The sequence below is a fragment of the Cryptomeria japonica genome, chromosome 10 (genome assembly GCF_030272615.1).
Source record: "Cryptomeria japonica chromosome 10, Sugi_1.0, whole genome shotgun sequence".
Taxonomy (NCBI): domain Eukaryota; kingdom Viridiplantae; phylum Streptophyta; class Pinopsida; order Cupressales; family Cupressaceae; genus Cryptomeria; species Cryptomeria japonica.
The window spans coordinates 509233035-509245959 of record NC_081414.1 but is presented as its reverse complement, the minus strand read 5'-3'; the positions used below and the strand labels follow the sequence as shown (position 1 = coordinate 509245959).

The 12925-nt window shown below is 36.0% G+C and overlaps 1 protein-coding gene across 1 annotated transcript; it reads right to left on the bottom strand.

The window, feature by feature from the left end:
- Positions 1-560: 560 nt before the first annotated feature.
- On the bottom strand, positions 561-11818 carry LOC131079881 (uncharacterized). Its single transcript, XM_058017923.2, has 2 exons — positions 11047-11818; positions 561-3567 (listed from the first exon to the last, which is right to left on the bottom strand). Exons 1-2 carry the CDS (start codon positions 11054-11056, stop codon positions 1391-1393), a joined length of 2187 nt encoding a protein of 728 aa, XP_057873906.2. The 5' UTR covers positions 11057-11818; the 3' UTR covers positions 561-1390.
- Positions 11819-12925: the final 1107 nt, after the last annotated feature.

Here is a 12925-nt window from a genome sequence, read left to right as displayed (position 1 = left end):
GAAAAAAGTTAACATGGATTAAATAATCAAACTATGCTTTTGATTTATTTAATTGAAGGGATCAAATTTAATTAATTAATTGATTTATGATTGTCAATTAATAAATTAAAGGAGGACTATAACATAATTAACAAAATTAATTAGCTAGAAGGAGGGAACACTAATTAATTAAATAATGCAATTAAGAACATTTAGAATAGCTTAATTCAATTAATTAAATTAATCAAATTTAAATGTCTATAGAACCCATCACACTTTGTCGAACACTCGCTCGACTAGACCAGACCCCTTGAAAATAGATTGGACTCTTGGAGGATTTAGAGGGCATATCCTTTCATATTTGAAGTGCATTATTTGATATTTCTAAGTGACTTATGAATTTATTATATTAGATTGATTCGACTTGATTTAGAAGACATATCCTTTCATATTTAGGGCATTATTTTATATTTCTAAGTAATTTACGATTTTATTATAAACATATTTTGATCTTTTTATCTGTCTTCTTTATGTCCTTAGTTTAAAAAAGAATTTGACGAAGAGAGAAAATTCTTACCATCTTGAAAATCAGAATCAGGTATGACACGAAGTGCAAAGTTCATTGTCAGTATCTACATATCTAACATGAAATCACTCAAGCGCTGGGATACATGCTACAAGAGGAAGAAATAACAGATCAGATCGATCGTAGCATATATCAAGGCTTGTATGATACTGTACATCAAAGTCGAGAAAAAAAATAATATACCTCAATGATATTACAAAATTTAATATACTTGCCACTGTTTCCAAGTAATGCACACATAACCAGAAAGTTAAAACCTTGTGATGTATCTAAAACTCCATGGGAATCAACACAATGTTGTGAGTATGAGAATCCTGAAAATTTGAAGCCACGAGATATGCTGCAAACCTTGTGATGTATCTAAAACTCCATGGGAATCAACACAACGTTGGACGTATGAGAATCCTGAAAAATTGATGCAACAAGATATGCTGCACCCATATGCATGGATGAATTATACACGACCATTGTTATGATCCAGACTCTATGCTCTGATAAGCACCTATTTTCCAGAGTATTAGATACATTACAAGCGTACTGTTAGAAGTTCCAAAAATAACTTTTCTGATCGACTGCTAAAACATGATCTCGAAGAAATGCAAATATCACAGGAAATGCTAATGCACTGCACAGACTGGATCCTTATATATAATGAGTGGCCAAAACTGATTAAGGGGATATTGCAATCAAGAAATGTATCCAGCATCTTGTGAAAATTCTTTGAAAAGCAGAACATCAGCATCGACTCATTTTATTATGAAATACATTCTCATTACAAGGATCCAACTTGAGACTAACACCAAATGCAATCAATTTTGTATGGCTTTAGGAGAAGGATGCCCCAGATGTTCCAGATGATTCAGCCACATCGTCACTTCTTATTGAGGTTGCTGTGGTATCTATGGATTTGCCATGATCTTCACCATGCAGTGCTCTATTTAATCTTCTCAACCAAATTTCATAATCTACAGGATATGGGGTGCCACAGAGACTATCCACATAGTCAGCAAATGCTTTTAATACAGCTGAAACTTCACCGAGCTGTTGTTGAATAGACCTTCTTGCCCAGGACCTTTCTCTCCATTGCAAAACATCTTTCAAAGATTCTAGTTGCGGTGTACTCCCACCACATAAATAATATAGCAAGTAGACTAGGCTTTCTGCATCAGATGCAGGGCAGAGCTTCCTTTCTTGAAGAGCATATGTGGAGGAAAACTGAAGATTGATTGCAGGACTATCCCTCTCTTCAAGAACAGCACGACCCCAGTTCACAAGCACATAATAAGAATGTCTTTCTCCGCCTGCCACACGAATTACATGATCGGGTGAGATATCTCCATGCTGAATGCCAGCAGAAACTGTGCTTCGCAAGGCAGACAAGCAATCATGACAGCACCTCAATGCTTCCTCTGCAGTGAATATGCCATTCTTTGAAACCATACTGGCGACTGATTCTCCAACTGGAGAAGTTACCAGAATTGGAGTCCCACACCATGGATGGTCACAGCGACCACCTGGACTCTGCTTGTGGCACTGACCAGAATGCTTAATCCTTCCAGATGCAACAAGCTGTGGTAGGTACTTGCTTGATATACCCCTTTGTTTCATGATGTTCAAAACTTTTGTCTGCCGCTGGACCTGGTACCATATACTCATATCTTCCCATGCAGGCTCAAATTGGGAAGGACTGGAGCCTACATAAACAGCCAAAAGCTTTCCCGGTTCTTCCAACGAAGTGCAACTGTACAAAGATAGCCTTGCATCTCCTATAGCCTCATGTATCTGAAAACCTCTTTGCCAATGTGAATCCTCCAGCCATAGCACAACTCCTGGCTCAAGCTTCATATTCTCAGTTTCCTTCCGCATAGAAGATTCTGATTCATCCTGAATTTCAACAATTTCTCCATAAGAATGATTATTTTGATGGCGACGGAAAGAATCATCACCATTCTCCTGTACTTCAAGAAGCCTTCGTTCAATTCTTCGCTTTTGCAATCGATTGTTGTGATCTGCAGCCAGCTCAGCAATGGATTTTTTTGGCAATCCTTTGCATTGTACAATCGAATAGTACATAGCCAAAAGAAGCTGACGAGTACCCACATCTCCCCAATTAGCATTGCCGAGCTTGTTCCAAATTTCTTCGAAAGAAGATACACTCACCTCCGCGTGCTGTTGTATCCATTCTACCGCACATTCATACACCTTGTTTGCATTGATATCCAGTTTATTTACATCCCCCTTGAGCTTCACGACTCCTCCATACTGACAATCAACCACCATCACATAGGCGCAATCCACATTCTTCAAAATGTTTGATTTACTTAAACTCCTTGATATCAGCATATAAAATGAATAGAATAAAGCTTCACCAACAGCTGAAAAGGATGGAATTCGCTTATTTTCCTGTGGAATAACACCAAGATCAGTCCTTAGCAACGCAAGCTCTACAACCTGATCCCAGCCCCTCTGTGAATTCCTATTATTATTTACTAACAAGGCTGTTCCACAAAGACCTTGAACTTTTCCCCTTGCAACCGCCTTCTCTACAGTGTGGAACTTTGATCCTGCACCATATGGGCAAGATATATAGAGTGGCATTGGTCCATCGTTACCCCAAAATGCCTCCCACAGACTCTGTGCACCAGCATGCAAAAAATCTTCTATTGCAAAATATGCATCTGCTTCCTCAGGACCAGAAGTTGATGCATACGGTCCACATGGCATTCGAATAAGTTGTTGGAAACCAATCCCCTCCAAAGCATAATCAAACTCACGGAGTTCATCTAGCTTAAAAGGAGACTCAAACAGAAGTTTTCCATCTGGAGACTTGTCTAGCTTTTCAAATAACCAATCTTGAAGCTTATTTGTAAATATTCCACTGTCAAGAAATCTTTTTGCAAAATCCTTTAATCCTTTCTGTGGTGATTCCCTAGTACGATCTCCTGCAGAAACACTAAATCTGCTTGAGGGTGAGCCCACAGATCTTGTACTGGAAGAGCTACCTGAAAAAGAAAGTCATGCCGCACATAAATAAAATATAATTAATATATAGTTTTTAATTTACACCTGATACATATTTGCAAATGAAAATGATTCCCAATTCCAAGCACATTTATATAAAATTTTCCCTGGTCATTACAAATGAAAACTAAAAACACTCTCTTTTCTTACAAAGAAATATTATTTTAAGATTATTTTCCCAAATCTCCATATATAAATAAAATTCCATTATCAAAATACCTCAATACATTTTTTCCCCAGATATTTGCAAAAAATAAATCTTTAAACATTTCATAAAAATTAACAAAAAAAATCTCTAAACATTAAAAATTCTCAAAATTTCCAAAAATGAACAAAAATCAAATAAAAATTTCAGAGTTCTCTAAAACATTATGTTTCTCTATATATTAACCAAATCCAAAAAGATTAAATTTATCACTCGTTAAATCAAAACGATTTCAAAATTATTGTGTTAGATTTAGAGATCAAAATATGTCAACATTGTTTTTAATAAAATTCGTACGAATGAATAATATTTAACGCACATATTTCAGACAATCTACCAAATGATCTCTAATGAATTCAGAAACATTATCAATGATAATCTCTGAGCTCAACTATAATTAGAGAAACTTTCCAATAAATGGAAATAAAAATTCATATCCCAAGTTTTCTAAGGATCAAAGGTGAATCGATAATAGCATTTCTCTAATTTATTATGTAGTATAAACTTCTGATAAACATCCATAAAGTAACCAGAGCTAATTTTAGATAACCAGCATAACCAAATGTCATGAACATCCGAAGCGAGTGAAACACATAAAAGCTAACTTCATACAAAGGCGAGATATGTGAACTTTGAAATAACCCTCTCCTACTGGCAACCACACGTTAAGAAGTCTTGGAACTGCATCGAATGGACTACAAAATCATTGAGACCTCCTCGATGCCAAATATGAGAAAATATAAAATCATAACAAATTTTTACTACAACACTCATTATTATTAGGCAAAGATATGGATAGTTTCTAGTTCAAAAAATCCTGGAAGACCCCAGACATTCATTACTAAAACCAAAAATATTTTAAGAACAAACATTCTTATCCAAAAGTATGATCCATATTTACCAGCATTCACATGCCATATTGAAAGCGTAAATGGAATTCAAATACATGGGTTTAAAATAGAAGGAACATGACAATTTAAAAAATGGTAGAATACACATAAATGGAGGATTTTTTAAGAGGGGGAGAGGTTTGTCCCAGTTTTTCATAAAACCCTGGTTTTTTGCTTGTAAAACCAGGTTTGACTGGGTTTAACAAAAATCCACTTTGTCGGTTTGACTTGGCACAGACCTTGTCCCGGTGCCATTTATGATATATTTACAAGTTGCTGAAATTGAATCTAACAGCTCAAAATTAACAGATCTTCAAAATAATATAAATTTCCAAATCCTTTTTTTTGTTATTGGTTTACAATCTTATGTGTTGCAGGGCAAGCGCAGATTGGATCCCAAACACAAGGGCCTCTGCAACATTATTCATCAAATTAAGTGGATATGATTTCCTGAATGATAATTTGAACCCAGCTGGATTGTCTGTAGCAGGATTTAGGGCAGGTGTGAGCTCTGTGGATAATTGAAATGCGGCCATTGCAGGAATCTCAAATCCATAATTTATTCAAAAGGGTACAGGCCCATGCCAAGGTGCCATAATAATCCTACAATATCACCGTCCAAAATCATAGGTTTTCAGAGATTTCATTTGCCATCACTTTTAAAAACAAAATAGCAGAAAAGTGCCGCACAAGAAAATCCTAAAAAGTTTAAACCCCACAATCAAAATCCAAAAAAATTCAAATCATAGAATTGCAAACCATCACATTCAAAAGAAAATTGTATTTTCTCATTTACAATTTAACTGTCCACATGAACACTGATGTGTAAACAATTGGTTTCTGAATGAATGAATTTGTGTCTGATACTTGATTATATTATATTCTTTTGGGTTTGTGTTTTTAATATTTATTAGGTACAAGTTGTTCTGATCATTTGTCTTCCTGAGTTTTCTCCTGCACCAATAACGTGTTTTTTGAACCAGCAAGCATCTTTCTTATTCATAAGGATTATTCAGATTCTCTATCACAGATGCACCTTTGTATTAATGCTAAACTTGCAAGCAATTTAATGCTTCCAGAAGTATTGTTTGGTTTCATATCACACCTTGCACATATACTTTCCTAGTGACATCGACACTCCAATTAATCCAGATTAGAAATAGTCTATGTTAATAGGTTCATTGATCCAGTGACAAACAGGCTGAACATGTTATGAACATAAAGAACAGCCTTTACCAATACCTCTTTCCACGAGGGGGCTTGTGCTATTCCTCTTCATAAATTCCTTTCCTGCCCTTCCCCACTCATTTAATAGAATTATTTCATTCCAGTGGATTAAATTTTTCTTTAGAAATACATTATCTTTGTTTACACAAAGTTACACTACAAATAGCATTGATGTTACTTTTATCTTGCAGTTGGGATGAGCAATCAAATGTTGTCTTTCAAGTGTTAGAGAATAACTTCATGAAGAGTGCCATGGATGTGGTAAGTTTTCTGTTGAACAGAACCCAATATTAAAGCCAAAATAGGCCACTTATCATTTGTTTCTAAAATACATGATAAGCCAACTCACCCAACTTCCATTGGTGGCTGGGGATCCAGATTTCTCACAGCATACATTTGAAAAGATTAGTTTGTAATTTATGGAAATATATAACTCCTTGGAAAATGACCTGCTGAACCACAACATTGTCCTTGAGCCATCTATTTATAATGCAACTCGATAGCTTCAGATCAAAGGGTATCAAATGCAATCATAAGCATGATTCAATTCATTCTCTCGTGCAAGAATTAAAGGAATGTATGCAGAGCATTTGTGCATCTCAATAGCTTTAGTGTGCAGGGGATTGCATTGCAGTTTTAGGCATGTTTTAAATTATTCTCTAGTGCAGGAATTATAGGATGTACACATGTAGAGCAACTGTTCATAGTAATAGCTTCAAAGTGAAAAGAAGTGCATTGCAATCTTAGGCATGAAAATTAATCTCATGTGCAGGAATTATTGAATGCATATATTCATACTCATAACATTATAACAAGCCAATCTGCTACCAAATGCAGCAGAAATAGTAGTTCACCGAATACATCTTGGCTAACTAGTCAAAAACCCATAGAAACACATGAACCCTAGGTCTAAGTGATAAAACCCTTAAACTGGGCACCAAAACCTTGAAATAGGGTATTCTGGTAACTCTAAAGCTAATCGCCATAGTGGGATTTAACTACAATTAAACTGACATTTTCTACACAGGCTTTAGGGGCCCTATAATCTCAATGCCAAACGTTGAACTGAAGTGGATAATTCCTTACTGAAAAGGAGAACAAACATGTTGTATTTCCAAGAGGTGAGAGGCAAAAGAAAAGGAGCTCGTGTTTAGCAAGTAGGGAGGGATTTCTTTAGTTATTTCTAACCCAAAGCATCCATCGTGGCATGCTTTGAGCATAAACAGACATTGTAGCTATTAGAATTGAAACATAAAGATCTCCTAAATGAGGGGAAATTATCCCATATCCTGAACTTAAGACCAAAAGCTTCTTTGATAAGGGAGGTGTGATCTGACTGATTCATAAAAATATAACAAGCATGCAAAGACATGGATATTTGTGAACGATAAATTGGATCTAGGAAAACTGTGTGCAGATGTAAGTATTGGAAAGATTACAGAGACCAGGAAAAAAACAGATATTGTAGAGCAATTGTGGAAATTTCCTGGGCTGTACAACATTTGCCAATGCGTCCACTGATAATACACATGACAGAATTTGGAATCTGAACTGAACGGTCACTGTTTCAGCTTCTTGCATCAATGGAATATCTTCTAGGGCCTATGAGAACCTTGCAGTGCATAGGAATCTATAAATTGGAGTTGCATTGGTTTTAAAAAAGGCAATAGGAGGAAAATTCCATGTTGTGCCTTCTCAGGTTGATGGAAGAGGGAACAATTTAATGTTGTATCTTCTTCTAGAATTAAGCAGGACAATTAAGTGTAGTATATTGAGGAGATGACAGACAAAGGAAAGGAGCATAGAAGCAAAGACAAAAATGCAGCTAAAGGAGCAAGGGCCAGATTGCATCCATAGCCAAGGTCTTATTGAATGGAACATGGGGCAGATTGTCTCCAGTCATTTGTACACTCCTTGAATACAACAATTTGCTGCATAATATAGGTAGTAAGCAATAGCCACTGACACAGTTTGCTTGTTCTCTCTTGAGTGTTTGTTCTCTCTTCAGCGTTTGTTCTCTCTTCAGAGGGTTTCTAGGGTAAATAAAGTGTTCTTAATTCTTCTCTAAGCTCTCTTCCTCCCTTTGACTGTCATTTAATTTCTAATTAAGTAGCATAGTAAAATTTCTTATTCCATAATTTCTACAAGCTTAGGCTTGAGAAATTAAGAATCAAACACTATTGTACTTACAGCATCACTGCTGCATTAGTGCAATGACCGTATATGCATATGCTTTGAATCTAAACCGAGAAATAAAAGTTGGCTTTCATTATCTGGTTGAGCACAGATCATCTAGATTTGAACAAAATAACGTAATATGAATCAATGAGGATTGACTTGAAACTAGACAGAAATTTCCAACACATTATTACATATTTGATACACTACAAAAACACCACCTAATACATAACATCGAAATCTTGTTAGCATTTAGTGATTGTCACATACGACTTAAATTTCATGAGGGTGTTGAAAATTTCTGCTTGTATCCCTAGGGAACGTGTGTTAGTCTGCATATCTTATTTTGAAAGCTCAAGGTTGAATAATCTACAGATGTTATTGCATTTTTATGTCACATTTCTAGCCTGGCTCTTGTGTTAACCATACTTTTCCAGTAAATCAGATACTCAGATTTGCACTAATTTTGAGATGTTGATAAGGATGACTGACATAACCAAATGCTGTGAACATCCGAAGCAAGTGAAACACATAAAAGCTAACTTCAAGAAAGGTGGTATATGTGAACTTTGAAATAATCCTCTCCCATTGGCAATCACACACTAAGAAGCATTGGAAGATTGCATCCTATGGACTACAACATCATTGAAACCTCCTCAATGCCAAATATGAGTTAAGATAAAACCATAACAAATGTTTTCTACAACAAACAACACTCATTCAATTGATCGGGAAAGATATGGGTTGATTCACATTACATGACCCAAAGACAACACAAAATTAACAAATCTTTAATAAAAATTTCCAAATCCCTTTTTTTATTATTGGTTTACAATCTTGTGTATTGCAGGGCAAGGGCAGATTGGATCCCAAACACAAGGGCCTCTGCAACATTATTCAACAAATTAAGTGGGACAACACCAATAGGTATGATTTCATGAATGACATTTTGAAATTTCATGAATGACATTTTGAACCCTAGCTGGATCGGCTATAGTGAGATTTAGGGCAGGCATGAGCTCTAAGGGTAAATGAAATGTGCAGTCATTGCAGGAAACCCAAGCCCATTCATTCGAAAGGGTACAAGCACATGCCAAGAAGGTGCCATGATAATCCTACAATATTGCCACCCAAAATCCTAAGTTTTCAGATTTCATTTGCTATCACATTCAAGACAAAATAGAAGAGAAGTGTCGCACAAGAAAATCCTAAAAAGCGTAAAACCCATGATCAAAATCCAAAAAATTCAGATCATAGAATTTCAAACCGATATTTCAAACCCTAAAACGGTGACAATTTGAACCGTAGAATTTCAAACCCTAAAAATCAAAGCCACAAACTTTCAAACCCTAAAAAGACTAAAGCCTACAATTCACAACTCAAGCATCTTGGAAATATCTACCTGGACCAAAATAGAAGTGGTTTCAAAATGAAGACTTGTGACTTCTCAACAGCAAATGAAGCAAAGAGGGATACTACATGTCGATGTGCCCAAGTTTTGTAGGTTCCGGAAAAAAATTTGCAGCCTTTTAAATGAAATAATAGGTTGTTAGATGAAGTTTGTTTTCAGGCATGGGGCGAGGAATGTTTCAAGTGCATGAAAGTTGTTTTTCTTGGCATGAGACAACTTTCCAGATAACCAAATCCCTCCATTTAACAGATAAAAACAGAATTGTTTTAGAATGAAATAAAACACAACAAAAATGATCTGGCTGCATACAGCTTCCAAAAAGTAAAACTCGCTGAAACCATGGCAAGTGACTCACCTCAAGATTCTGCACAAATTGTCAATGATGGCGATCAGCTAAAATAGGCAGAGTTTGCAGGAAATATTTATGAAACCTTACCACAGCAGAGTTTTTTTAAATGAAATGAACCAAAACCAATCACCCTACAGTTGCTGCTTCAATCTACTCACAGTAAATGAAAAATGGATTTGAAAATATTAGGGTTTAGGGCTACCAAAATCTGATTTGATTCAGAGATCTGATGGCGAGATAAAATTTGTTGTCAAGCATGAGGTGAGACATGTTTTAACTCATTGGAATTTATTTATTTTTTTCAGACGTAAGAAATACTGAATTCCAGTGGACAATGCCCATACAATATAGCCTATCAGCTAATAAATATATTATAATTAAAAATCTACTTTAAATATTTTAAAATATTAAATTTTACAGTATTGAATAAAAAACAAATAGAAATTGTTTAAAAAATAAAAGAAAAAGAATAAATTTTATGAAAAACAAAAAAAATCACATAAAAACTAAAATTGAAAAAAAAAACAGCGGCAAACTCACCAAATGAGATCAGCCGCCCAACGTCCCTGACCATTTTCGCCCCAACACACACCTTCATTCGCACACATTTTCGCCCCAGCGTCGAATAGGAAACCTAAACCGACTAAACTCACCGCTTGCTTAGATAGACGCCATCTCTCCTTCTACCCACGACGTGCTTCCTCCAGCTTGCGGCATTAGGGTTTTACAACTCTTTACGAAGGGAGAAAATCGCGAATTAAGGCTTTGACCTCCGGAGATGGGTTCCCCAACAGAGGTTTCAGCTCCTATCCTTCACAGTAAGACTCACATGGCAACGACTAGTCGACCCGCGAAATAACAGTGAAGGAAAGCAAAAAAAATTCCGTCGCCCTTTATCCGTACGAACCTCGGGGATAATAAAAACGATTGTTTTAGGGATTTTTTAAAGTTCGCCGAATTTTGAACTTCATGGATTAAATTCGGTGAACCCTCTGACATAGACTGAAACTACTCATAAAATGCCCTCAGGTTATATACACGAAAAAGTAGGTTTACTGTCTTACAGTTTACTGATCGATTACTGATTAAAACACAAGGTTGAGGATCAGCATCTATATTTATGCCTTGAAAAGGGGGAAAAAGACACGAAGCATACACAAGAGAGAGAAAGAAAAATAAGAAAACAAAAGAAAATCTTACCTGATTTCATACTGGCCGGCTAACAGAATTTCAACTCTACAAAACTCCTTTAACAAACATAGATGCAACTCTCCCGCCCTGTCTTTTCAAACCCTCTATCAGCTTCATATGACCGTTTGCCACGGCTTCATCCGCGAACATTGCGGATGAAGCTCTTTTCTTCACACCAAAACCCTCGTAAACACTCAACTTGAGCTCCGACGTCAGCAAAACGTTTCTTTACTTGACAATCAAACTTCCAAATAACAGAATTTCAAAGCTGATCCACGCCTCAAACAACTCGCGGAGCCTCGTCTCCCAGTTTCAACCACGTGAACGTTTCCTGCAACTTCCCGATCATAAAATTCACACGCGTTTCTCCAACACCTGCGAAGTAAATGGATCAGTAATGAAGACAAGAAGCTCCGTTAAGAATTCTTTGCGCCGCCCTAGGGTTTACAAGTTTGAAAGCCACAGGACACCATTTTCAGCTGTAATTTCACACCGAACGATCAAATCGAGGGCGTAGAATACGAACATCACGTCAAATCCTCCAATTCTTTTCCAAAATACGATCAAAAGACACTATTTTAAGAAGATCGCAACACAAAAACGCACGACGAGAAGCTGAATGATTTGCTGTTTTGATGGATACAGAAAAGCTTGGGCCACTGTAATTTTGGCACTTTTTTTGATTAATTAAATTAAATTAAATGGAAAATTGGTTTAATTTGTACAGTGTATGTTATCATTTTTCAATTGTGTTAGGGTGTGATATCCAGTCAACTTCTCTGAAAACGACGAGTGAATGAGACGGCACGGCATCAAGTTGAATAAATATTTATTCATTTTATAATGGCTTTACTATACAGCTAGCAAAGAATAAATTATAAGTGGAGCAGAGTAAAAGAAAATCTTGGACGCTTTGGATGCCTAGGTATTCACTATTACTTTTGCATGTGCATGCAATGGAAGAGATTGTGGTGAGCATGTTCATGCCATGATGGGATTGGAACACCACCTCTTTCTTCCCCGCCATTTGCCTCAATAATGGCAAAGAAGCCAACTTTGTGTGATTTATTGGGTGCTCACCTAAATACTACTTTTAGGTAGCCCATAGTTGTAGCAATGGTTGCATTCAATCCAATCACCACTTGAAAAAATAAGGTTAAGGTTTTTATATTAAAGAAACAGTTAGATTGATACAATGTTGATGAACCAAAATTAAAGTGTATAGTGTATTTCTAAGATGATGATGGATGTAATTGGTTTATCTAATTGTGATTGAATTCTAGATGCGTCTAGTAAATTCTTGTCTCTTTTCTATATGTTCTAAATGAATTAGGATTAGTCATTAAATGTGATTTGTAATAAGTTTCTCTAATAGGCTTGTAGTGGTGGCTAGTAAGGGAGGGAAAATGGGTTCAAATTAAGAAACTTAAATTTAAAGGTTTGTTATTCAAATTTATGATCATGGAAATGACCTAGCTCAACTTCGCATCTGCAAATTAGGACTATGTTGACGAACAATTAGATGTGGAGATCAAATCTGGATCTTGAGGATGAGTGATGATGAGGATGGGCTTGGATAAAAATATTTTCCAACTTCCACAAATAATACGCCATCATTCCCACTAGTTGATGTTGAAAAGATTGGAATAAGAAGAAGAAGAGAATTAGCAAAAAGAGCAAAATGATTGCTTGATTAATGAGGAACATCAAAAGTTAGGGTTACAGACAGGATCAAACACCTCCAAATAAAAAACTATCCACAAGGCTTGATTCTAGCAAAGAGAAAGCATACAAGTTGCAGATAGTAGCTTATTAAAAACTTTGATAGAGTGTTATTAAGTTGTGTAGAGAAAGATAAATTTGGACTCTCCTCAAAAAATTTCACCAC